Source organism: Canis lupus, chromosome 12 (genome assembly GCF_011100685.1).
Source record: "Canis lupus familiaris isolate Mischka breed German Shepherd chromosome 12, alternate assembly UU_Cfam_GSD_1.0, whole genome shotgun sequence".
In the NCBI taxonomy this organism is placed as follows: Eukaryota; Metazoa; Chordata; class Mammalia; order Carnivora; family Canidae; genus Canis; species Canis lupus.
Window position 1 is genome coordinate 12,158,282 of NC_049233.1, and position 24,800 is coordinate 12,183,081.

Sequence of the window (24,800 nt, forward strand, 5' to 3'; positions counted from 1 at the left end):
GGCCCCAAGTCTCCTTGAGGTAGGATCCAGCCCAGCTCGGGAGCTGGGCTCTTTACCTTAGCTATCTATGATCCTACTGGGGGTCTGTGTAGGGGGTCATCACCCCAGAATCCCAGGTCCTACAATTTGGAGCCCTGAGCTAGACCTATTCAAGACCTTTGGGGCCAGTGGAAGCTGCCTGGAGCTTGGGCTGTGAGGTGGCACTGCCCCCTAGTGTCTAACAGTTCCGATTCCTACCCTGCTGCCAGCCCCCAGTGAGCACAGCCACACGCCAGGTTGTAGAGGTCATAAAATCTCTTCCGAGCCAGCGGGTTGCAGCCAGAGCTGCTAACAAGTCCAGAGGCTTTGCCTTGGGTTCAAGTGCCCCCAAGGCTGTTGCTTAGCTTCCAGAGCTTCCCATCGCTGCCCAGAGCTACCAGAGCCCCAGGCACCACCCCCCCATTCCCATCCCAGGCCCCAGGGCCTGACCCTGATATCCGGGCAAAGTGCTGGGGACATAGACAAAATGTAATGATGTGTAGGAGCCCAAGTGGAGGGTCACATCTCGGTCTCAGCCAACAGACTGTCACCTAGTCCTGAAGTCATGAGCACCATCTGAGAGCTGGGATCTGTGGAGGGGCAGAGGGGCAGGGACACAGAGGTGAGAGGGGGCCTAGGTGTCCACACCCACCATCCCTGGTCCCACGCCTCTTCCAGACCCGGCTCCGATCAGCCCCGGGGCTCTTACCACTGGGGCACATCCAAGAGCTGCTGCTCCTCTGGTGGGCAGCAGGCTCTCGCCCCCTCTCTCGTTCCTGGGTGTCACCAGCCCCTCCCGCCACCTCTTCCTCCTCCTCTCCCTCCGACAGGAGGTCACAGATCTGCTGCTGCAGCTCTGGGCTAATGCTGTTCTCAGCCAACACCAGGCTCCGCAAAGCCGTGGGGTAGTTTTCTACCATGTCCAGCAGGGTCTGAGGCGGAAGAGGATGAACCGTTAGGGCAACCCCCCAGACCCCAAACTGCCCCCCCACCCCCCTGGTATGTCCACAGGCACACCGGCTCACCTGCACCCCCACCTCTAGCCCGTCCACAAATGTGAAGGCTTCTCACCTGAGCTGACTGGTTGGTAAGCCCCGTGCCCTCCAAGTCTAGGACCTCTAGGGTGCGGCTGGAGGCCACAGCTACAGCCAGCATCCCTGCCACGTGGTCACCTGGGGAGGCGGCACCCATGCACACGGTCACCCGCAGTCATGAGCAGGCCCGCTGACCCTCCCCACAGCCTCCCCTGTGCCCTAACAACCTTGAACCCCACCCGCGAGCCAGCACATGCTGATACCTGGCAGGTGTTCAAAGGGGCCACCGTGAATGGTGAGTGAACGGGTGAAGCAAGCCAGGCCCAGGAGGGGTGACGGGTACTTTGATGTACCTTTTGGTCATTTGGTCCTCCAAACAGGTGGCTTCTCTACTGCCTCCCAGGTTCCCCCTCCTTTTTCCCTCCCCCGGTGAGGGGGGGTTACCATGCCAAACAATGGTCCCAAGTTCTTGGATGGGGCTGGGATGGTGAGACTCACAGGGGGCTTCCTTGAGCCTCACCCAGCGGGTTGTAGTCCAGATTGAGGACGCGGACCTGGGAGCTGTGGGCCACGGCAATCGCGAGGCGGCTCCAGCCCTTGGGGGTGATGCCAGGGTTGGCACTCAGCGTTAGCTCCTTCAAGCCTGGGCAGCAACGAAGCGAGAAACCAGGATGGAGGTGGGGCCCTCTTCAAGCCCCTCCCCTGCCCTGGATCGCTGGGGAGTCCCTGGTAGCTGAGAGACACCCTGTCCCACCACAGAGTTTAGGGACCATTAGAGACCCCTGCCTTTCCTGCCCACCACAGCCTGGATGCGTGAGTCTCCATTCTGCTTAGCCCCCAATCCTTCTCCTTCCTGAGAGGATTGAAAAACATTCTCATCCCCAGTCAGAGCCCTCAGCTCTGGGTACACAGGCCCCTGCCCCCCGCACCTAGCTTTTTCATCAAGGCCACTAGCCCGTACCCTCAGCGGAGCCCCCTTGCTCACCTGACTTGGCTCCATCTGGGGGCAGGAGGCCACAGATGAGGTTGATGGCTTCATCACCCAGCATGCAGTCCCCCAGGTCCAGAGCCACAAGGGCAGGGTGGAGGGCCAGGGCTGGGTTCAGCAAGGCCAGCCCCGCATCTGTCAGGGGGCTCCCATGCAGGCTGGCGGGCGAGACCAGAGAGCAGAGGTTACTGCGGTCACCAGCCTTATCTGTAGGGGATGGAGCCCCTTCCCTTATGTGAGCCCGAGGGTGAGCAGGGCCCTTGTCCCAGCACTTGGGAGAAGCCTTGGGAAGGGAGAAAGAAAATTCTAGATTCTAAAGGAATACAGGTAGAAGAGTCTGGTTTCTTTTCTGGGGCAGGGATTAGGATCCAGGACAGAGCAGAGAAGGTGTGTGGGAGGTGGACTGAGGCTCTTCAGCGGGCAGAGTGTAGGGGCAGGGGTCTAGGCCCCAGGAGAGTTCCTTCTTGAGACCCGCGGAGCGGTCCCCAAGTAGTCAGTGCCAGCGATTAGGTGGCGAGGTACGCGCGCCCTGCCAGGAGGGGGTGGGCATCCCATCTCATTTGGGGTGGGGCTGCGGGTGTAAAGTCGGGAGGTGAGGGATGCGCTCGGAGGGTGTCGTGGACGGGCTCGGGGAGAGGGATGAGGCAGGGGCCAGGGAGGGGAAGGCAGGCTGGTGCAGAGGCGGCTACAGGAGGGCGTGTGGAGGACCCGGCAGTGGCAGGGGGCGTGAAGAGGGGCGCGGCGCCCGGGGCCCCTTGCGAGGAGCGCACTCACAAGAGGGACTGGATGGAGCGGTTGGTCCGCAGCGCCTCCGCCAGCTGCTTGATGCGGCTGGGGCTGGACACGACGCCCAGGTTAAGGTTGAGCTGCGCCAGGGACGTGGCCCCGGCCAGGGCCCGGCAGATGCGGCCGAAGTCGCGGTCGCAGAGGCGGCAGCCGCGCAGCGAGAGCAGGCGCACGGCGTTGTCGCGCAGGCCGCGGCAGATGTCCCGCACCTCGGCGCCTGACAGCGGCTCCCCCGAAATCTGGATGGAGCTGGGCAGCATGGTACCCGCGGCCGGGCCTCCGGGGCCGGGGCGCGGGCCGCGGCCGAGGTTGGCGGGGCCGGGGCCGGGGGCGGGGCCGGGGCCGGGGCCGGGGGCGCGGGCGGAGCGGGGGCAGAGGCGGGGGCAGAGGCGGGGGCAGAGGCGCGGGCGGCGGCGGCGGGGGCGGCGGGGGCGGCGGGGGCGGCGGCGAAGGCGAAGGCGGCGAAGGCGGGGAGCGGCGGGGGCCGGGCCGGAGGCGGCGGGCGTTGCGGAGGCGCGGAGGTCGCGGGCCGGGCTGAGACCGCGAGGCGCGGGGGCCGGGGCGGTCCGTGCCGTCCGTGTCTGGGCGACGGGCCGAGGCGCGCGGGCCGGGGGCCGGGCGGGCGCTGCTTCGTGCTCGTCCTCGTTTCTCGCGGTCGCGGCGGCGGCTGCGTGGCCTCGGCTCAGGACGTGCGGGACGGGTCTTGGCTCGAGGGCCGCATCTGCTCCCTCCCTCCCTCCGGCCCGGCTCCCCTACAGCCCCGCAGGGAGAGCCCGGGGCGGGCGGGCGGGCGGGCGGCAGCTCCGGCTCCGGCTCCGGCTTCGGCTCCGGCTCCTGCGCCGGAGCGGGCGGCGGGTTCCCATGGCAACGGCCGCGTCACCGCCGCTCGCCCCGCCCCCGGCCCGGCCTAGGCCACGCGGCCCGGCTCCGCGCCCCCCCGGGTCTGGGAGCGCCGGGGCTGGGCGTGGGCTGAGGCCCGCACGAGCAGGGGCGTGGCGGGAGGACGGAGGCGCGTCACGTGGCGATGGCCCGCGAGCCTGTCCCCAGCAGCTTCTGCCCCTCCGCCTCGGGGCCAGCCCCTCGGGCACGCCCGGCCGCCCTGCTTGGAGGGCCCGCCCCCGAGACGACAGGCGGGAGTGCGGCGGGGACACCCAGCCCCGGAGGACTCCCCCGCGCGCCCCCCGCCAAGATGGCGGCCCCGCAGCGGAGGCCCCCGGGCCCGGGGCGGCGGGTTCCTCCGACAGGTGAGCTGCACGGAGGTGCAGGGTGCAGGCGGCGGACGTCCCGGGGCACTGGGTAGCCCAATTTTAAAGGGGGTGCTAGGTCCAGCCACCTGCCTTGGTGGCTGGCAGCTGGGTTAGGTGGGCTGGAACTTTCGGGAAGGGTCCGCCGCGCGGTGCGGGTAGTGCTGTTTGCACTTTGTCCACTGGTGATGGTGTGGGGTCCTCACGTAACATCGGGTCACACAGGGCAAGTGGAGGGCACGTCTTCCTTAGGCCCGTTGCTAGGAGGAAGAGATGCCCGCCCACATTTACTAGGGTAACCATTTAAAAAAAAGAATGTAAGCCTAGTGAAGGGAGGACAAAAATTCTATTTCATCAACCACCTGACAAACTCCTTAAGTGGAACAGGTTAGAGATGCACACAGGGATGGATGGTGCTACGCTTGGGGTGGTGGTGGTTTTGAAGAGTGAACAGCACTCTTCAAGGAGGAGAGCAAACTCCTAGTGATGGCTTTGTTCCTCTGGCCCCAGTATTACCAGGACACAGCCAGGTTTAACTTCAAAGGTGTTCTCTGTCAGGAAAGTTATTCCTATGCAACACCCCAGGGGCGCAAGGGCCTTGTAAGGACACAGGGTTGAATCTGGAAGTTTTTAAGCAATTGTCATTTGTCATTGTTTCATTGGTGTCCCAAGAGTGAGGACGAGCCCGCTCAAGCGGGGTGCTCTCCTCCATCAGACTTATGGTTCCTGTGCTTGAGGCCTCCCTGCTGCTCCGAGGGTGTCCCCTGCCCTCAGGGGCAGGTTCCATATTCAGTCATTGCTTTCAGTGGTAGTCTGGGCTGTCCCACCTTCATCCTGGCTGGATGAAGGTATCAAGAAGAAAACATGTGACATTATCGCCAGTGAGAGAACAGGAAAGTGTGCAGGAGGTAGGGTGGCAGGGAGGACCACTAGAATGGCAGCTGCAGTTCCAAACTTCAATCAGTATTTTAATTACCAAGTCTATATTTAGCAAGACAAGGGGAGAGATAAAGAGGAAGGAAGGAGTAGGTGGAGAGAGGGCCTCAGAGGAGCTGAGCCACTTTCTGCACTGGCTGCAGAGCCCTGCAGTCCCGGCCAGGCCTTCCTGGCCTTGTGCCCTTCAGAAGGCCCACAGGCGTCAAGGAGTTGGCTTAAGTGGCTACAGCTCTGAGGCAGCTGCAGACCCCATCAAAGAGACACACGTCATCAGTACTGTTCTTTAATCTTCCTCTGCTCCGCAGATGGGGGGATGGGGGCCAGCCAAGGGGCTCAGGTGGGTCAGTGTGATTGCAGGGTCACCGCGACAGCCTTGGCTGTGGCGTTGAGTACAGTAGCAGAGAGCCTAGCAGCAGGGAGTGCAGCAGGGATGTCTCTGGGGACCCTCTGCATGGGCGGGATATTGGGGCCCTCCAACGTGTCCAGGATCCCTGAAAGGAGAAGGACAGAAGGTGAGCAAGAGTTGGCTGGGCCCTGCCCAGGGAGGCTGTTCCCTTCCCCCGAAGCCCAGGCCCTCCTGTCACTCACCCTCCACCACCTTGTGGTAGGCAAAATGCAGATACAGCAGGAAGAGCATGTGCAGGGCAGCCAGGGTGCCACAGAGAAGCAGCCGCTGAGTGGGGCCCACAGTCCTGGACACCAGCACTGCCACCTAGGGCCACAGGGGTACAGCTCAGAGGACCTAGATGCAGCGTGGAGAAGACAGTCCTACCCACAGGAGAATTACCTTTGGGCTCTTCCCACCCATTCAGAGCCCTTTGTGGGGTTTAGCCCAAGCTCCGGCCTGTCTTCCCGAACTCTCTGGGAGGTCAGCCCACCCCTGGCAGCCTTTTGCCCAGCTTACCATGCGGAGGGTTGAAAGCCCACCCACCAGCAACCAGAAGAGGTAGAAGAGGGCATGGAGGTGGATATTATAGGTGATGAACAGGACAATGCAGTGCCCAAAGAGGCCGTAGCCCTAGGAAACAAAACGGCGGAGAGGAAAATCGCTCAGGCTGGGCTGACCTTTGATCTCTCACAAGGACCCTGAGAAAGAAATGATCTGCTGGCCAGCTCATCCCATTCCAGCCCCTGCGGCCCCAAGACAGAGGCAGACTGAGGCCTAGCTATTCTTTTTAAAGACTACCCTTGCCCACCACCATGCTGGACTCCTTACCAGCAGTGCCAGCATCTGGAGCATGGTGATCTGGGCGTTGCACAGGTAGGCGAGGAAGTAAATGAAGGACGAGACACCCAGCCAGTAGCCGAAGCAGGTGCCAATGGCTGTGCCCATCAGGGTGCCCTCCCGCTGTGGGGTGAAGGCTCTGCTTAGTCCTGGGAGGCCTCTAGTCTCAGCCTCACCCAGGGCTTCCCTCAGGGGCTGCTTCTACCTCACTCCACCAACCTCTCCTTGGGTAGCTTTCGACTTAGGTCAGCCACCCCCCAAAGTCCTTTGTCCTGCTTACGATAATGGTGTCAGATGTCTTCATCCCATGGAGGAGGATGGCAACCAGCGTGAAGACCAGCATGAGAGGTCCATAGAGTTCACCTGCAATTTTCTGTCAACATAGCAACTCACTCAGGCTGGAGGGTTCAATGGCTCTTCTTGTTTGTGTCTTCCTGGGATTTGCCTGGTGGCCCCACCCTCTGCCCTCATGCCTCCCCCAGCTCCTCCAAACATGCTACCTTGGGTATTCACCTGGGGGAAGCTGACCATCTTGACAGGGATCATGGACTCCAGGAGCCTGGGAGAGGAGAGGAGAGATGAGAGCCAAGGCAGCACTAGGCTATGAGGTTCTGGAGGGTCTGAATCTTATTCATCTCTAACTCCAGAGAACATGCTAGATGGTAAAGGAGAAGAGAGTAAAGACAGACCAGGAATGAGAAAACAATTTCCTTGTCGCTAAAAATGCGTCCAGGAAGGACAGGCTTCTGATACCCTGCTGACACACAGCAGCAATATGGAGACCTCGGAGAGTGCACCTGGGCCTTGAGAGAGGGCTTGACAATTTACCTATTTGACCTGCTCCCCTTTAAAAGGCCAACCTCAGCAGAGAATGCCCAGAATTCAGGGCTGTGATGGAGAAGCCCTGGAAAGTTTAAAAGGAAAGTTTTACTGAAGGCAGTAGGTCTCCTGCCTCTTTCTGCTTACCATTCCTCAGAGCACCGCTGAGCATTTTCTTGAAAAACATCTTTGATGTGGGATGAAAACTCACTTCTCCCTACTTTCAAGAATTAAGTGGCCAGTTCCTATTAATACCTTGAATTTTGGTTGGATCCTCTTTCTTTTGGGAAACCTGCCCTGTTCCACCCTCTAGCCTCCTCTGGGTCAGGTGTCCTTCCTGTGTGTCCCAACATAGCGAATGAGTGGTGTATTGTAATTGCACTTGAGGGCAAAGCTCCCATCTTATCTTCACCCTCTGTCTTCAGTGAGACAAAACCACTACAGTGCCCAGCACAGAGCAAATGCTCAATGATAGCTGCTAAGTGGTACTGGGTGTCTGATGGGCACTGCTTAAGTTAAAGGACAAAGAACCAAGCCAAAATTAGATCCACTTCTTGAAAAGTCATTCAACAACTATGTACCGATATTCTGGCTCAGAGACTGTTCCGGTGCTGGGAATAAAAAAAATAAAAATAAAACAGAGCTTGTTTTTGAGGCGGTCTCTGGGGAGCCAGCCCCAGGAATAAAAAAGCATAGCACTGCTGAGGTGTTATCTGTTAAAGGAAAGCACAGAGTTCTCTAGGATCACCAGCAGAGGACAGAGTGGGGATGGGGTTGAGGAATAGGGAAGAGGAAGCAACATTTGAGCTGGCTGTTGAGAGAAGAATAGTTTGCTGGATGAAGAAGAGGAGGAAGGCAATGTGTTATCACTATGTCCTGTTCTGTGACTGGTAAGAGGTATGGTGTAGCTGGAGTACAGGTGCAGTGATGAGGGCTGGGTATCTGGTTGTAGTTTGGATGAAGGACTAGATATGAGAAGGATCCTCACCTGCTTCGCACCTGGGCTGGCTCCACATCGAAATAGGGTCTCAGGATGTCGATGTTGGCATACAAGCTGAAGGCCCTGGAGGCTTGTCTCTTCCCTGCCTGCCACATCTGCAGTAAGGAAGACGGAGTGAAGTGGGTAGGTACTGCGAGAGGTTCTTGGCCATAGTCCCTGTCGCTCACTTTCTATTGGCCTTCTACACAGTTCTAATGGGTTAGGCGACATGGGGGTGAACTTTAACATCAACTCCAGCACTTGGGGGCCTTCCTAAGTATACTTTTCCACCTGCTAGGGATCCAATCCTGCTTACCTGATCTGCCACTTGCCGGCTCAGCTGTCCCTTAAAGCCCTTCATGCCCAGGAACTCCCCATCCTCTTCTTCAGCAGCAGCTGCATCAGCATCTACTTCTTCTTCACGCAGGCGCTGATGCAGTTCACCCATATCCTCAAAGCTGGAGCCTGAGGTATCATCCATGTTCTCCATGTCAATCACAGCTGAGCCCCCACCCTGTGAAGACAATGGCTTCTAGAGTGCAGGCCCTTTCTGTTCCATCCGCGGGTCCTCCTCCGTTCCTCCCAGGATTTGGGACTTTGTTCTTCCACTGCTGGGGATATGGCTTGGAATCACCATAGATCATACCACTCTCTTCCCCTCATCTGCTCTCAGAATCCTTGGTTGTCTGGCTCTCTTTTCTAGCCTGGGAAACCTACCCCCTGTCTTGCATATATGTCTTTCTTCTACCTTCCCTATCAAATCCTCAGAGGGCTGCAAAAGTGCCCGTTTTGTCTTTTCCAATCCCCAAACAAGGCTGTGCACACAGCATGGTTTTAGCCAGCGCCGGTGAATACCGCCCACTCCCTCGCCATGCCTGGCCCCGATCGACCAACAAACTTGTCTCGAAAGCAAGAGCAGGCAGGCCCAGAGGCACGAGGCCCTCTGGCTGGAGCACCAGTCTGGACCTTTGAGGTCAGCACCAGTCCCACTACCTTCCGTGTACACCAAGAGCCAAAGGAGAGGACAAGTGTTGCAAATGGAGCAGACTTCCAAGCTCCCAGGGAGAGTCCCCGCGACGCTTCAGGACGGCTGCCGGCCCTGCGGCTGCCGGCAGCCGGAGCCCTGGGGCGATTACCTGGATGTTTTCTTCGAACCCTCCCCATTCCGGGCCGGCCCCGCTTCGGGCGCCGCCAGCCGGCGCCGCCGTAGTTGCCATGTCCCTCGAGGGCTCCCGTCGCTGAAGCCCGCGCTAGTCCCGCGCGCGGAGGAGGAGTGGGAGAGACGTGGGCCTGAAGGAGGGAGATGTCTAGGGGCGAAAAAGAGCGGTGGGTTCAGCCGGAACGCAAAAAGGAGAAACCCGGATGTTTGGCCCAAACCGACTTCCGGAAGCTGGGGACGTGGACGGAGGCTGCACAGAATCTCGCGATATTTAACATCCCGGGAGGCGGTGCGTTGCCATGGAGACGAAGGAGGGCGACTGGGACGCGCGCGCCAGTTTGCTGCCCTAGTCACGTGGAGGGGTAGAAGATGGCGGCCGCCCAGGCGGTGCAAGAGATGCGGACCCGCGTGGTTCTAGGGGAGTTCGGGGTTCGCAATGTAAGCCCGTGGCCTTGAACTCGGCAAGAGAAATGAGAGTGGAACAGGAGGGATGAGTTGGGATCGGAGTTGGGGCGGGTTTGCCCTACCTGCCCCTTCGCAGACTCGTCTCTCTTTGGTCTAGGTTCATACCACCGACTTTCCCGGTAACTATTCCGGCTATGATGATGCCTGGGACCAAGACCGCTTCGAGAAGGTAGGTGGGGCTGGAGAGGGTATTGGGAACGGATCGTGTGATCTGAGCGGCCTGTGCTTTGGAAACTGCCCGTGGGATTCGCTGCGTTCATAAAACGTTTATTGAGCAATATGCTAGGCCCTCCGTGTACATGGTCTGTGCCCTGTTCGTCGAACAAGATGTTTAATCTTGTTGAAGAGCACGCATAAATGACTCCAGTATGATGTAAAGGTGGTTGGTAGCGATAAGAAAGGACAGTCGTGACTAGGGTGACCCCTGAGGGGCACTTAATCTGGAACGGAAAGCGGGGCAGCGGTATGGAAGATTTCCTTCCTGCAGGAGATGACATCTGAATTGAGCCCTGAACGATGAGTAAAATCTGAGAAAGGGTAAGGGTGAAGGTGGGGGGACGAAGACTAGAAGCTACATTATAAAGGCTTTGTGAACTGTGTTCCAAGAACGTCCAGTTTATTATTGCTAGAATGTAAAGTCGGGCAGCATGAGTGCTAGGCAAGATTGAAGTGCATCTTAGACACTGTAGGTGATAGGGGAAGTTTTGAAGAGCTCTGAGCCAGATGTGATCTGATTTGCATCCTTAACTGTTGGGAAAGATCATAGAGGGTAGTCAGATTTGTGACAGAATTGCATAGAGGAGCTGAGGTTGAAGGTATGAACTAAAATGATAATCAGGAAAGTAGAGCAAAAAGGAGACATGATAAATTTGGTGACTGTTTTGATGTGGGCTGTGAGGAGGGAGTATAAAATAACCTACCTTGAGGAACTGCTTTAATGGATGGTGGTGCCATTTACTGATGAAAAATAGGTCTGGGGAAGGGGAATGATGCTGCATTGTTTCCTGAATGTGAGGTCTAGCAGGCCAGTAAAATGTGTGTTTGAAAGGAGATGAGAAGTGAGAATTTGGGAGTTTTCTGTATATATAGTTGTTAAACCCATGAGCGTGATTGAGGTCACTTTGGAGAGAGATAAAAATCCAGAAAATAGTGACTTTATGGAGTGGGTAGGAGATAGTGAATTTAGAAGGATTCATTGGAGGAGAAAGAACCAGAAGATTGGTGCTCAGAAACCAAGGCAGAGTTGGAAAATGGAGGGATTCTATCAATGCCCGATGGAGGAGTCTAGTAAGAAAGGACAGAGTAGAATGGTCTCTGTGGGTGGTCTGGTTGGAGGATTTAAATGAATAGAGGATAAAAATGGGAACTTTTCAAGAAGTTCATGAAGAATTGGGGGAGAAGGGAACAGCTATGAGGTACATCTGGCCAAAGGGAGGTTCTTGGGTGAGTGGGAACATTGTTGCTGGGGCTGGGGGATATCCAGAGGGACGGTATTGATTCCACAGAGGCCAAGGCTTCATTTAGTGCATTTTCTGTCCCTGTAGAATTTCCGTGTGGATGTAGTGCACATGGATGAAAACTCATTGGAGTTCGACATGGTGGGAATTGATGCAGCCATTGCCAATGCTTTTCGACGCATTTTATTAGCTGAGGTATTTATTGGTGGGCATGGTGGCAGGGACGGAGTTGGGTGGAAACTGAGCCATCACCTTACTTGGAGAATTCTTAGGTTGCTCCTTTCATTTTCCTGAGCATTCCTCCTGAACTTTTCATCAGGTGTTTTTCTGGGAATAGGGCCCCCTGTGTCAGGAAGTAGGAGTAAATAGGGAGTCTGTAGGGTCTCTGTAGATGAATGATTTTATTTTTTGGGCAGGTGCCAACCATGGCTGTGGAAAAGGTCCTGGTGTACAACAACACATCCATTGTCCAGGATGAGATCCTTGCTCATCGCTTGGGGCTTATTCCCATTCATGCTGATCCTCGTCTTTTTGAGTATCGGAACCAAGGTCAGCGCTTGAGAAAACGAAATTGTGGCAAAATGGGAACAGCTGTCTCCTAAAGTAGATTCTAGAGGATCTACTGCCTACGTTCAAATCCTGGCTTGATTACTGTGACCATGAGCAAATCACTAATGTTTTGGTACATCAGTTCTGATCTGTGTGAACACTTGCCCTGGTCTTCTGAAATTGGAAATTTGTCCGAGGAGTAAATGAGAAGTGTAGATTAATGCACTCAAATACTCAGTCGTTCTTTAAGAGCTGCCACTTTCATCCTTTGTTCAGGGGATGATGAAGGCACAGAGATAGATACTCTGCAGTTTCGGCTTCAAGTCAGGTGCACACGGAACCCCCATGCTGCTAAAGATTCCTCTGACCCCAATGAACTCTATGTGAACCACAAAGGTGAGTGGTGGTATGGTGAGTAGGAAGGCCCACCTCTTGATGGGTACTAGTTTTAAGGATTGATGTTTTCCTGATGTGCTTTCTCCAGTGTACTCCAGGCACATGACATGGGTGCCCCTGGGGAATCAGGCTGACCTCTTCCCAGAGGGCACGATCAGACCCGTGCATGATGATATCCTCATTGCTCAGCTGAGGCCTGGCCAGGAGATTGACCTACTCATGCACTGTGTCAAGGGCATTGGTAAGAAACCTGTGGGTTGCCCAGGGCGGGAGGGTAGTTTGAGGACAGCGGGGGGGCAGGGTGTGACTAAGGGGCTGAGGTGAGATGTCCTAACAGGCAGAAAGCCAGTGGGCCTCTGCCATTAGGGGCTTTTTGAACGTCAAGAAGGGTTTCCCCACAGTCTCTGATATCTACCCTCCAGGAAAAGATCATGCCAAGTTTTCACCTGTGGCAACAGCCAGTTACAGGCTCCTGCCAGACATCACCCTGCTTGAGCCCGTGGAAGGGGATGCAGCGGAGGAGCTGAGCCGATGCTTCTCACCTGGTGTCATTGAGGTGCAGGAAGTCCAAGGTAGGACATTTGGGATGCCATGTGTTCAGGTCAGGAGTTAAAGTATGTTTTCTGCGAAGGGAGCAGAAATAAAAAGCTTCGGGCCTAGTTATTTAGAACAGGGTTTGTTTTCATTAGGTAAAAAGGTGGCCAGAGTGGCCAATCCCCGGCTAGATACCTTCAGCAGGGAAGTGTTCCGGAAGGAGAAGCTGAAGAAGGTTGTCCGCCTTGCGCGGGTTCGAGACCATTACATCTGTGAGTATCTGGTCAGGCAGAGGGTGGGGTGGGGCGGGTCAGGTCAGTTCTGTGGCACTGCAGTTTCCTTGCAGAGTCCAGGTGTGGATTCTATAGCACTGTAGCGCAGGAGCTGGTATACAGCCCCTACCTGGGCTAATGTGTGTCTCTGCCTCCCAGTCTCTGTCGAGTCAACAGGGGTGTTACCACCAGATGTGCTAGTGAGTGAAGCCATCAAGGTGCTGATGGGGAAGTGCCGACGGTTCTTGGATGAACTGGATGCAGTTCAGATGGACTGAGGTTTCCACCGGACTTACTGGCATGGCTGGCCTCGGATGCTCCTGAGCCAAGCTGAAGATCTTGGGTCCTGACCTGACCTCACAGGCCTGCTAGAGTCTGGTGTGACTGGAGATCCTGGGTTTTCTGGGATAGTTCCAGTCTTATTTTCAGTCAGTAGGTTTTGCTAAATGTGCCACAAAATGTGACCTCATGCCTTTGTAAGGCCTTAATGTAAATAAATTCACATCCAAATAAAGATCCTCTTGTCAGAGACTACTACCTGAGTTTTAGCCCTCAAATATGGAGCCTCACCTCAAAAGAGGCTTGGCATTATTTAGCCCTTAGGAACATCGGGTTCTGGGGATACTGCAGGTTAGGGCCAAGTCCCTCTGAAGCCTTGAGGTGTGCCAAAGTTGAGGTGGTTCCTGGGGGGGTGGGGGGGGGACGGACACTCAGCTAAACCCGAAAAAGTATGTGCCACTTAACCTATTATCAGAGGAAGTTTTTGAGGAAAAAGCGTGGTTCACAGCTGTCCAGTCACACTGGGTGGGTGCCTGGCTGACTCAGATTGTAAATTCAAGCCTCACATTGGATGATATAGAGATTACTTAAAAATAAAATCTTGGGATCCCTGGGTGGCGCAGCGGTTTGGCGCCTGCCTTTGGCCCAGGGCGCGATCCTGGAGACCCGGGATCAAATCCCACATCGGGCTCCTGGTGCATGGAGCCTGCTTCTCCCTCTGCCTATGTCTCTGCCTCTCTATCATAAAAAAAAAAAAAAAAAAAATCTTAAAAAAACCTCACACAAGGAACAGCAGGACTGTTCCCTTTGGACAGTCCCTTGTAGTCTGGTCCAATGGCTACAGAGAACACTTGGGAGAAGGTATGGGCTACCTGGTCTAGGTCTGTCAGAGATAGCAATCTTTTTCTGGTTGTCATACTGTTTGAGAAAGCTTGATATAGCAGGTCCATCAGTCACAGTCCTTTGTGTCCAGTCCCCTCAGCAGGATGCTCAGGAGCAGTGACACCAGATGTCACTGGTTTGAAAAAGGCAGATGGGGCCCTTTCTGTATGAAACTTGAGATCTTTACTGACATGCAGATGTGCTTTAGAGTTAATGTTTCTACAAAAAGGTTCTATAAACAATAGAAAACTTATAGCATGAAGTCACAGGATGTTAAAAATATTACAGCACAATAAATACAACTATGCCCTCCACAGCCCCAACCACAGACAGGGGTAGGCAGCCATCAAGTCTGGAGGGAAGCCTACTCTGACATGGCTTTCACAGCTGACAGGAAGCAGCCCAAAGCACCACTCAGTAAGCAGGCATGAGGCAAATCTGTGCCATAGAAACAGCTACACAGGACCCCAAAGTCCTATTTCCCAACCAGGTTCACTTCTCCCACCCTGCCCGGGTGCCACCAGCTCACAGCCGTAGCTTGAGCCCAAGCTATTCCACTCAGTCCTTTCTGAAACCCTCATGTCAGTGGACTACACCGATGACAGGCCTCTCTGTACAGAACACAGACACACGCTATATGCAATAAGCTGGTCTACAGTCAGCAGTGACCTGAAGGCTAGGGTCCTGCATTCATGTCCCCTCTGCTTACAGGGCCATTCAGTGACCTTTAGAACAGAGTGGAGCCTCACAATACAGGTTGTGATAGGAAGGCATATTTTTTTCTTTTGGAAATGGTCCATGAGAGAAGTGATCAGGGACCTGAAAGACCATGAGATTTTTGAAGGCACCTGGACCCAACTAGTCCGAGAAGAGACCAGTGGCTTTGCTAGCTGCTTGTTACAGACATAGCTTAGCTGGCCTGCATTATCCTCAGATGCCAGTGGCATCACATGACACTAGATAGGGTACTGTGGCTCTTATGCCTGAGTGGACCCTGGGGGCTGGGGAAACCACGCTGAGGGATTGCGCATGGAATATGTGTGACCTCTAAGGGGATGTCAGAAAGCACTCCAGATCCTGGCCCAGCCCTGGTCCCCGATGGGACTATACTTGACACTGTGCCCAGAGCTTGGCAGCAGCCTGTACCATAGATCCCATCAGGTAACCAGATTCTTGCTCAAACAGAGAGGGAACTGGCTAAATTCAGTTCAGCACTCAGCACCTGACCCAGACATGCCCCGGGGTACAGGGAAGGTCTTCTCCCAGTCTAGCAGTAAGGGGGCTCAGTGGGACTTGCAGCAGCCCAGGAGCAACTCTGGAGCAAGCAGTGAGGACCGAGCCCTTATGTAAGCCCAGCTGGTTGCAGTGTTGGGTGTTAGCACCCCTAGTTACCACTCTACACAGGTGTATGGCTACATGGGTGTGGGAGGGCTTGGGGAGTAGGGCCAGTCTGCTCTAGCTTTTCTTTCTTGGAAAGTTGAAACTCCAAGTAGAATGGGAGATACCTGGAAGATCTAGACGGAATGGTGTGAGCACGAACTCCCTTTCTTGATACCTTAGATTTCGTTACCTCTGCCCTGCACCGGGGCCCCTCTCTCCAGCTCCAGACCTGGATCTCTCTCCAGGCTGACAGTGGTACAAAGTGAGGTGGCAGTGGAGAGGGGCCTAGAGATTAGCTACGAAGGGGAAGAAGAGATGACAATAAAGGCCGAGGAAGAATGCCCAAAAGTTTGATTCAGGGTTCAAAGATGGTGGCCAGGCCGCCCTCCTCGTTGTCCAGCACCTCTGTCTCCAGCATTGGCTTAGTTTTTTTGAAAAGTGAGGGAAGATTCTTAATGTGAACTTCTTTTCGGAACTGTTCTCCCAAGGGTTTCTGTGGAAGACAAATGAGAAGAATTGATGCTGGGCCCTGAGTAGTGGATTGTCTGAAAGACAACTACAGCTGGTGTCTGGTCTGCCAGGACACATGGTCTAAGACCACAGGGTGGGTCAAGCTGGCTGGGAGCACAAAGGAAGGCATGTGACCTACCCCGATGCAGCCGGCAATGAGGCGTTTGAATTGGTCCTTCCGGCGCTTGTCAGCCACTTTCTGTAGAGTGGGGTTCAACAGCTTGCAATCAAACTGGTCTAGAGAGTCCTTCTGTATGTCAGGGATCTGCTCCATCACAGCTCTTATCTCCAGGTACCTGGGACGCTGTGGAGTGGAGATATATAAAACCACTCACTGGTGCAGGCTGGGGCCCGCCACCTTTCCCATCCCCCACCACACTCATCTCTTCAGGCCACACTAGCAACCTGGCAGCTTCCTACTTTCATTATGGCCCAACTGCCTGGGAGCAGGCCCCTGGGGATGAAGCTGCAGCCAACCCTGCCTCCATGCTGTCTGACTCACCAGTGCCTCGTATATCTGGAAGGCCAGGTGGACCAAGGAAGCCATGCAGCCATCGTGTTGCCCGTGCGTCTGTAAGCCCTTCAGCACACTGGTGAAAAGCCACGTAACAGCATCTGCGAGCAGTGTCCCTGACAGCACCTGGGGACACAGCTGTGCTCAGGGCCAAAGGGGCACCCTCTGAAAGCCCCAGCAACCTGATTCTTCCAACTGATTCAGTCAGTCCTCATGAACCCAGGCTTACATAAGGGGTGAGGAGAAGAAGGGGTGAATAACCATACTTGTTTGAGCAGAGGCCAGCAGAGCTGGGTGGTCGTCCTCTGGCAGGACAGAGTATCCTTCCAGGCAAGGGAATTGAAGGCTGTAATTAATAGCGCCGTACAAACATCCTAGTGGGAAAGGATGAAGGGTTACAATGAGAAAATGAACACAATTTTCTTTGTAGGCCTATGCATGAGGGGATAGTGTTTTCATAGATAAATAGTAACATGATAAAAAAGCTACTAAAGACAAGCTTATTTCTTCTCTCTGTACATCAGGCAGTCAAGGGATCCCTGGATGGCGCAGCGGTTTGGCGCCTGCCTTTGGCCCAGGGCGCGATCCTGGAGACTCGGGATCGAATCCCACATCAGGCTCCCGGTGCATGGAGCCTGCTTGTGTCTCTGCCTCTCTCTCTCTCTCTCTCTCTCTGTGACTATCATAAATAAATTAAAAAAATAAAAAATAAAAAAAATAAAAAAAAAAGAAGAAAAAACAATCCACATAGAAGAGAAAACCTATGTATAAGGAGACAAGCTTAGGCCTGGGGGACTGGGGTGGTGCTGAATACCACAATGTGCCTGTATGTTTTTCTGAAAGCCTTTGCCCAGGCTGGCATGGAAGACACCTTGACCTTTCCCACTCTTTTCTGGGGGCTTTAGGAACCAGGAAGTTTTAACCCATATAAAGCAGCATTATCCCAAAGAATTCTATGACGGTATCAGAGATTCAGAAAAGTGGATGCTGGTGCCATACCAGGAAAGCAGAAAAACCTCAGCTTCCCCTTCCACCCACCTCATGCTTCATTAGACATTTGCCCAGGTCTGTGAGCTCCGCCATGGTTGAGGGGGTTACCTCTGTGGCCATCATCTCATCATCTGAAAGCAGAGAGCAGAATGTTAAGCTCCATCCTGTCAGAACAGAGAAGAGTATCCTATTCTGATGGCAGCCCACCGGGTAAGGGAAAGCTAAGTATTCTGGGCTGACTGGTAGATGAATAGTCCTGGGACGGCCCACCAGCAGCCTGAAAGGGTGTAGAAGCTCCTGCCCATGGCAGGTCTAGAGATGCCTCTGGCTGTACATTTGAAAAATAGTGAGAAATGAGATTCTCTGAATAGTTACTTAAAAAGCTACAAACACTAAGGATCTTTTGTGGCTGAAGTATTTGAAGACCCCACTGTAGCAGGCACTGACCTAGTTACTGGGGATATTACCAGGAATAGGGCAAAGTCCCTTCCCTGATGGAAGTTGACATCCTAGTGAGGAAGACAGATAACAAATGAGCAAATGAAATAAAACAATGTCAGGCAATGACAAGTGCTATGAAGAAAAACAGAGCAAAAGAAGAATCCAGAGTGGCTGGGGTTGCCAGTTTTTCTAAGTTGGCCATATAAGACCTTTCAGAGGTAACATGTGAATGAGGCAAGGGAACAGGCCATGGATATAGCTGGGAGAAAAATTATACCGGTAGAAGAAACAGTAAGTACGAAGGCTCATATGGAACTGTGCTGGAGGAATACAGCAAGAGAGAAGCTAGGTGCACATCTCACCCACCCGAGACTGCTACGGAAATGGTTTCTACGTGAAACTGACCAGGCTACAGAGGGACAATATTTAGGAGTCTTAGGGCAGACCTCCGGAGGGTCACACAATAGGGCTCACTTACCATCTCCATCTGTAGGGGGAGCAGTACCATGGTCAGCACTTTTCTTTGAAACACAGCACACCGCTAAAGCAAGAAAGTGGGGTTACTGGGCTTATTGCCACCAGACAACAGCCGCCTCTGGCTAATAAATCCCAAATGGTCTTCCGGGCAGCTGAAGATGGGGGAAAGTAGAGCACTGTCCAGGCACAAAATCACCTTCACCAGCAGAAACAGAGGTGTTTGACCAGCCTGCTCTGGTCCCTGTTTAAGTTCATACAATTAACTAGAGGGAAATTATAGACTTCTCTGAGAGTAAGTGACCAAGAGGGGATGGCTGATACATCCTTGGTCTACTATGGATCTCAATCAAATAAAATGACCAAACAAGAAAAAAGAAAATTAGCCACCTTCATGTCCAAGTTTTAAAAACTTTCCCTGTTTTGACAAAATTAGGATGTTACTCCTACCACCAATCCAAATTTCTCCTGCTATTTTAGACCATTCCCTCATATTCTGATCTTACAATATAGTTTGCAATTCACAGAATGTCCTTAAGTTGATTTAATTATTTCTTAATTGATCTGTCAGTATTGCTGTCAACATGTCTTAATGCGGTTGGGCGAGTTCTGTTTCCAGAAAAAGTCTTTATTACCCCTACTTCCCACATGCCACTTACTGATTAGGTCCATGACTTCTCGGGTTAACATCCTCACCAGTTGTTCCTCTAACATCTCTTGAGACTCTGGGTTTTCATCTGCAGTGTCATCTTCTCCACTGCAGAAAAACACAGGGCCAACTTCCAATGGCAGTGCAAAAGAGCGAAGGACAAGGAACACAGTGACCCTAACCAGACTCTCTGTGCTCACTTCCTTCTTCTGGCTTCCTTTGGTCTACATTCCACACAAATGTTGAGAACAGGACAGCAGTGATCCACTGAAGCAGACATTACTACTTGACTATATCCAGTTGGCTAGAGGTACTAGATCAAAATCCAAAGTCAGTAAGGATGTCTCAGCATCCTCCTAAGGCATCCCCTATAAAGGCTTGACCAGAGTATGCTTAACAGTCACAGACAAGCAATCTACCATCTAGGCTGAGAACGACTATAACCCACTGCTTTTTAGCCCCGAATGGGAACACTTCCAAGAGAAGAGATGCTCCTTACCATAGCAGGCTCCTCTGATTGATGACTTGCCATTTCTGGGAAAGCCTCTGGGAAAACAAAAGGGAAATAAATGCTAACAGTGGGGAGGACATTGGAATAGATAGTAGATAGTCCACTTCATGATTAAAATCAGCTGAGGAGGATTCCAAGTCTCAACAACAGAGCCTTGGGAGACCCCACAAGGTTAAACAACCAGATGTGGTTCCTATAACCTCTCCCATGCCCATGACGAGGACAGGGTATTCTATGCTTGGAAAAATAAATCAACAATACTGTAGAATTCCCAGATCTCGCTAGACCCTCCTCATTCTTCACCCAGCTGATCCTCCTGCTTTAATCCCAGTCAGAGCAACAGACCCAAGGGGAAGCACTCTCCTGACCACCTCTCCTCAACAGGAGGCTGAGAACAGAACTGGAGCCTGCAAATCTTCACAGGCAACTGAAGCAGTCTAGTTCTCAGGGGCTGCTCAACCCAGAGCCTGCTGGGGTGGCACCGCTGCATGGCCATCTGGACAGGGCCAGGAGATAACACTTCTGGGAACTGCCTTGCAAGACTTGTGAGAGGCCAACCTAAGGGTCATCTTTGCTACTCTCTCTGACCAATCTCTTACCATGTGGAGGTAGGTGAAAAGAGGTCCAAGGATTGGAGACACCAGGGCTTCATAGTGCTCCGGGGGACAGAAGAGCACCAGAGGCTTCACAAAGACCCATGGCGCAGTGGGTTAAGAAGTTTTAGCACACGAGCACATACCCCTCTCATTCTAATGCACCCCTCTCCTGCCAGGCAGCAGGTGACGCCCTTCGGCACAGTCAACCCCCAAAGGAACTGCAAGATGCCAAGGACATTCTGTGTCAATAGGCAAAACTCTTCAAGCTCTTTTCCACAGACCCCACGCTGCTGAGGAATGGATATCAGGCTGCACATTACAGGCACTTATTTGCCAGGAAAAAAAAAAAGAGGAGGGACACTTTCGTAACCAACTCCTCTTTATCATTCTCCTTATAACTTCAGGGAAGAAAGATACTTTCAAAAACATTAAAAAAAAAAAAAAAAGTCCAAATGAGAATGAAGTATGGGGAAGCACCCGACAGGATGTAGAAAGGAGATTAAAAAAAAAAAAAAAAAAAAAGAGCTTTATCTTTCATATTTCCAAGAAGTGGGGCAATCAAGATTTAGCTCTAAGGAGAACGCTTTCAAGAACCCCCCGGGGCTGCCTTCCTGCTTTTCCTGCTGTTTATGCCAATCTTCTTGTCCGTTTTTTTTTTTTTTTTTTTTAAGTTTATGATAGTCACAGAGAGAGAGAGAGAGGCAGAGACACAGGCAGAGGGAGAAGCAGGCTCCATGCACCGGGAGCCTGATGTGGGATTCGATCCCAGGTCTCCAGGATCGCGCCCTGGGCCAAAGGCAGGCGCCAAACCGCTGCGCCACCCAGGGATCCCTTCTTGTCCGTTTAATGTAGTTTATCACACACTTAGATAAATGATTCCATCCATTCCACACTGCTCAGCTCTGCCTCCTCTGGTGCCCGAGAGTGATTCCTGTCTTCCATCTTCTGGCCCTTTGGGTTATCTAGGGACTTTGGAAAGGATATGAAGCATGGGTCTGAGTCGGTAGTCAGGAATATTGTTCAGGTTGACAAAGGCCGAGCTGAGGAGCTGAGTAGCAAGGTGCTCCACGGTATAGAAGTCCTGCTGCATTGAAGGACCTGCCTTCCCTAGGATATGGAAGCTGGAAGGGAGAATCACGGCCAGTGACAAATCCCACATTTGCTCCTGCAAGCCCCGAATGCCCCAGGAATTTCTAGTCTACACTAAGATTTCTCAGCTAGAAAACCAGTTGTATTTGGTTCATAAGAGAACATCGGCTTAATCAGCAAAACACCCCTCACCCATTTAAGGGAACTTGATAGATTTAGCATCTTGTTAAACACAGATCAATAGTAGCCTTCATTACTTCCTAAGTAGTATGGATTTATAATGAAGAGTCTCTCTCTTTTTTTGGGGGGGAGGGGAGCTGGCTTGGCTGAACAGAGCACTGGGGAGTGACAATGCCTGGGGTGTTGTGGGCTTTGGGAGGGCCAGTTACCTCCCCATCCTACAACCAGGACCCAAAGACAAAGTCTGGCTAGGATGGTGAGGATTCTGATAAAATGCAGCCCCACCCACGGTATCTTATACTGTGGTCTCAGCATTTTATGCACTGGGAACAGACAAGTTAGGCGTAAGATCTCAAGTCATGGCTTGGACCAAGACATGTATGACAATTATAAAAAAGCAAAGATAAGAAAGCCAGCCAATTCATTTTGGTGTGACACTAGAATCATGGTTTCCTGTCAAATTTTTGCCTCACCTTTCCTGCACACTAGAATTCTACATCAGAAGTCCTATTCATGGCATTCCTATACAAAAGAATAGAAATAGCAACGGTTCCTTACCAGTTTTCATAGAGGGTGCAGAAGAAACGCTGCATTCTTTCCAAGACTGTTTTGTAGACAGGAGAGTCATTCAGTTCCAAGAGAGGTTGAGGTAAGCCTAAGAGAAAGATGGGTCAGGAACATGCTATCCTGCTGTCAAGGCTCTTAACCTGCCAACACCCTATGGCAGGCAGATATGGTTGGGGAGTGAGGGTGAGAAATGCTGTAAATGCAAAGCAGCTGGCCTAATATTCCACCAGAAGGAGGTGCCAAGAGCTCCCCTCGAGGTGACTGCTACAACATGGTTTTGGTGAGGAAAGTGGTAAGCTATTTAAGTGCCCAGGACTTCAGAGTAGACCTGGGCACTCCAACTTTTTGCCTGGGTTTCTCCCAATGGGACCTGTACCAAAACACACGATGACAGCTCAAGATGATCTCTCAATAAAGCACCGGGTGCTTTTAAAGACATATTGTGGGCGCTGTGACAGTGAGCCAGCAGAAAGCTTCAGAGATGGGCACAAGGTTTAGACAACTTGGATGTCTCTAGTTCTAACTTCTAACCACTGCCTTGCTCTCTTGTGTTCCAGCCATGAGTCATTCCTCTCTATTCCTGCACGCCTCAGGATCTTGAACCTGCCATTCTGTTTGCCCAGAATGCTCAACATCTCTTGCCTCCAACCTGATGAGGTCCTTCCTATCTATCCTTCGATGAGGTCCTTCCTATCTATCCTTCAAGTCTCCACTAGGAGGCAGTCTTCTGACTCCTCTCCAAGAAGGATGAGGTCTTCCAATAAACACATGACCACTTTCCTTCCCAGTATATATCACACGACTGCATAGTTAATTATTAACGGCAAAAATGAGTTAAAGCAACATGCAAATCAAGGTAACAACTGGGAAACGTGGTTTAGAATCCATTCTTTTTTTTTTTTTAATTTTTATTTATTTATTTATTTATGTATGATAGTCACAGAGAGAGAGAGAGAGGCAGAGACACAGGCAGAGGGAGAAGCAGGCTCCATGCACCGGGAGCCCGATGTGGGATTCGATCCCGGGTCTCCAGGATCGCGCCCTGGGCCAAAGACAGGCGCTAAACCGCTGTGCCACTCAGGGATCCCCTAGAATCCATTTTTTAAAAAATTTTAACATATATAATAATTTGCTAATTAAAGCTATTGGAGCTTAGCTGTTTTTAAAGATTTATCAAGATCTTACCTGACTTAACATTTTTTCACATGTGAAAGCAGGAAAGTATGCTAATATCCTTCAGGTCAAAAAACCATGGTTTATTTATAATCTAAAGGCTCTGACACATACCAATACCTGGAGGGGTTAACACAGGGGAGAGGTAGGTGGCAGAGGGGAGAAACTGCCTCTGAAGATCTCTGTATGCTAAGATAATGAAGTAAATGCACTTGTTCCTAGAGACCCTGCTGGAACTCCATACAAAAACAGGTGGTCGAGGTCATGCCAGGTGAGAAGGAGATGACCACCCAGGCTCACTGATGCTGCAGGCTGAGTCCATTAGAGGTAAGGTAAACATCAAGAAAAGAAAAAAGATTAGATTTCTTACCTAAAATTGCAGATTTCTCCACTTCAAGCATATCCAGAGCCTTTGTGAAAGGCTCTGCCATCTTGGCTAGCATTTCTGGTGCATATAAAGTATTATGAGTTCTGCAAGAAAAATAAGGATGCTATGTGAACTTTTCCTAGTCTGCAGAAGGAAAGAATGGGTTCCATCCCGTAACTCAGTGATACTACACTTCCACATAGATGGATCTCCCTGTCAACACTACTCCCGCAGGGGAAAGAAAATAAGGTATAAATATTTAAATGTTTCCCTAGAAACGGGAATAGACTATTTGGTTGTATGGCATTCAACACCTAAAAGTGATCAAGATGAGAAGCAAATCCTGAGACAGATGGATGATAGCACAGCCTGAAGCCAGAAAAGGAAATTCTTTTATTATTTTTTAAAAAGATTTTATTTATTTATTCATGAGAGACACACAGAGGCAGAGACACAGGAAGAGGGAGGGAAAGTAGGCTCCATGCAGAGAGCCCAATGCGGGAATTGATCCCAAGACTCCAGGATCATGACCTGAGCCAAAGGCAGACGCTCAACTGTTGAGCCACCCAGGCGTCCCTTTTTTCTTTTTTTAAAGATTTATTTTAAAGGAGGAAGTGGGGGGGGGGAGGAGAGAGAGCGAGAGAGCCTGCTCGTGAATGCAAGTGGGAGGAAGGGCAGAGGGGGAGAGAGAGAATCCCAGGCAGACTGTAAGCTGAGTGAAGGGCCCAACCAGGGGCTCCATTTCATGACCCTGAGATCATAACCTGAGCAGAAACCAAGAATCAGATACTTCACTGACTAAGCCACCCACATGCCCAGGGAAATTTTTTTAAACCCGAGACAATGCTCAGGCACTCCCAGTTTGCAGACTCCTGGTGAGATAGGAGGAAATGTCAGAGGCACTGTGCTTTCACAGGCAACAACAATGGAGTAGGTAATGAAATGCCCTCATTTTTTCAGATGTTTGGTCTTTACTCTGAGAACCTGGACCTGACAATGCTTTGACAATTGTTTCTGCCTCCTGGAAGAACAATCACAGTTCCCAACAGAAGACTGAAATGACTTACCTGAGCAGTTGCTGGCTGTGTATCACTAAGGAGCAGTGACTGTGGACCTAAGCTACCGGCCAAACACAGCTGTCTACTCCTATTAGCACAGCAATGGCACCACCAAACAATCTATAGCCAAAGGGCCTATCTTATTTTTCTTTTAAAAGTTTTTTTTTTTAAAGATTTTATTTATTTATTCATGAGATACAGAGAGAGGGACAGAGACACAGGCAGAGGGAGAAGCAAGCTCCCTGCAAGGAGCCTGATGTGGGACTTGATCCCAGGACC

The 24,800-nt window shown here is 52.2% G+C and overlaps 4 protein-coding genes across 5 annotated transcripts in view; 1 reads left to right on the plus strand and 3 right to left on the minus strand.

Moving 5' to 3' along the window:
• Positions 1 to 276: 276 nt before the first annotated feature.
• Positions 277 to 3,101, minus strand: LRRC73 (leucine rich repeat containing 73). The gene is made up of 6 exons (XM_038554168.1): positions 2,815 to 3,101; positions 2,038 to 2,198; positions 1,573 to 1,695; positions 1,090 to 1,190; positions 728 to 950; positions 277 to 608 (listed from the first exon to the last, which is right to left on the minus strand). Exons 1-6 carry the CDS (start codon positions 3,084 to 3,086, stop codon positions 538 to 540), a joined length of 951 nt encoding a protein of 316 aa, XP_038410096.1. The 5' UTR covers positions 3,087 to 3,101; the 3' UTR covers positions 277 to 537.
• A 1,916-nt stretch (positions 3,102 to 5,017) lies between these two features.
• On the minus strand, positions 5,018 to 9,336 carry YIPF3 (Yip1 domain family member 3). The gene is made up of 9 exons (XM_038554169.1): positions 9,166 to 9,336; positions 8,346 to 8,543; positions 8,039 to 8,145; positions 6,745 to 6,790; positions 6,512 to 6,604; positions 6,223 to 6,354; positions 5,911 to 6,024; positions 5,595 to 5,718; positions 5,018 to 5,497 (listed from the first exon to the last, which is right to left on the minus strand). The coding sequence occupies exons 1-9, from the start codon at positions 9,244 to 9,246 to the stop codon at positions 5,349 to 5,351; spliced, it is 1,044 nt and encodes a 347-aa protein (XP_038410097.1). The 5' UTR covers positions 9,247 to 9,336; the 3' UTR covers positions 5,018 to 5,348.
• A 130-nt stretch (positions 9,337 to 9,466) lies between these two features.
• On the plus strand, positions 9,467 to 13,395 carry POLR1C (RNA polymerase I and III subunit C). The gene is made up of 9 exons (XM_038554170.1): positions 9,467 to 9,626; positions 9,751 to 9,822; positions 11,198 to 11,305; positions 11,527 to 11,659; positions 11,936 to 12,055; positions 12,144 to 12,296; positions 12,478 to 12,627; positions 12,745 to 12,861; positions 13,021 to 13,395. Exons 1-9 carry the CDS (start codon positions 9,558 to 9,560, stop codon positions 13,137 to 13,139), a joined length of 1,041 nt encoding a protein of 346 aa, XP_038410098.1. The 5' UTR covers positions 9,467 to 9,557; the 3' UTR covers positions 13,140 to 13,395.
• A 787-nt stretch (positions 13,396 to 14,182) lies between these two features.
• XPO5 (exportin 5) overlaps positions 14,183 to 24,800 on the minus strand; it is a 51,573-nt gene continuing 40,955 nt past the window's right edge. Inside the window, exons 21-32 of one of the 2 annotated variants that reach the window (XM_038554171.1) lie at positions 23,467 to 23,567; positions 21,915 to 22,011; positions 21,072 to 21,208; positions 20,091 to 20,188; positions 19,480 to 19,526; positions 18,991 to 19,088; positions 18,336 to 18,398; positions 17,465 to 17,547; positions 16,693 to 16,800; positions 16,415 to 16,552; positions 16,052 to 16,216; positions 14,183 to 15,895 (exon numbers count right to left, since the gene is read on the minus strand). In XM_038554171.1, coding sequence (XP_038410099.1) covers positions 15,758 to 15,895; positions 16,052 to 16,216; positions 16,415 to 16,552; positions 16,693 to 16,800; positions 17,465 to 17,547; positions 18,336 to 18,398; positions 18,991 to 19,088; positions 19,480 to 19,526; positions 20,091 to 20,188; positions 21,072 to 21,208; positions 21,915 to 22,011; positions 23,467 to 23,567 — 1,273 coding nt within the window. In that variant the 3' untranslated portion in view covers positions 14,183 to 15,757. The remainder of the gene's footprint in view (positions 15,896 to 16,051; positions 16,217 to 16,414; positions 16,553 to 16,692; positions 16,801 to 17,464; positions 17,548 to 18,335; positions 18,399 to 18,990; positions 19,089 to 19,479; positions 19,527 to 20,090; positions 20,189 to 21,071; positions 21,209 to 21,914; positions 22,012 to 23,466; positions 23,568 to 24,800) is intronic. The other variant, XM_038554172.1, reaches the window with a different exon arrangement.

What these genes read in the sequence shown, in the direction of transcription:
- LRRC73 (XM_038554168.1), bottom strand. Translation starts at nt 3,086, where the DNA reads ATGCTGCCCAGCTCCATCCAGATTTCGGGGGAGCCGCTGTCAGGCGCC. An exon ending in CCCAGATGGAGCCAAGTCAG is followed by an intron (nt 1,696 to 2,037) that starts GTGAGCAAGGGG and finishes GTTGCTGCCCAG; the next exon opens with GCTTGAAGGAGCTAACGCTG. An exon ending in TTACCAACCAGTCAGCTCAG is followed by an intron (nt 951 to 1,089) that starts GTGAGAAGCCTT and finishes CTTCCGCCTCAG; the next exon opens with ACCCTGCTGGACATGGTAGA.
- YIPF3 (XM_038554169.1), bottom strand. Translation starts at nt 9,246, where the DNA reads ATGGCAACTACGGCGGCGCCGGCTGGCGGCGCCCGAAGCGGGGCCGGC. An exon ending in GGTTCGAAGAAAACATCCAG is followed by an intron (nt 8,544 to 9,165) that starts GTAATCGCCCCA and finishes TTGTCTTCACAG; the next exon opens with GGTGGGGGCTCAGCTGTGAT. An exon ending in AGATGGTCAGCTTCCCCCAG is followed by an intron (nt 6,605 to 6,744) that starts GTGAATACCCAA and finishes CTATGTTGACAG; the next exon opens with AAAATTGCAGGTGAACTCTA.
- POLR1C (XM_038554170.1), top strand. Translation starts at nt 9,558, where the DNA reads ATGGCGGCCGCCCAGGCGGTGCAAGAGATGCGGACCCGCGTGGTTCTA. An exon ending in TTTTGAGTATCGGAACCAAG is followed by an intron (nt 11,660 to 11,935) that starts GTCAGCGCTTGA and finishes TCCTTTGTTCAG; the next exon opens with GGGATGATGAAGGCACAGAG. An exon ending in GGTTCGAGACCATTACATCT is followed by an intron (nt 12,862 to 13,020) that starts GTGAGTATCTGG and finishes TCTGCCTCCCAG; the next exon opens with TCTCTGTCGAGTCAACAGGG.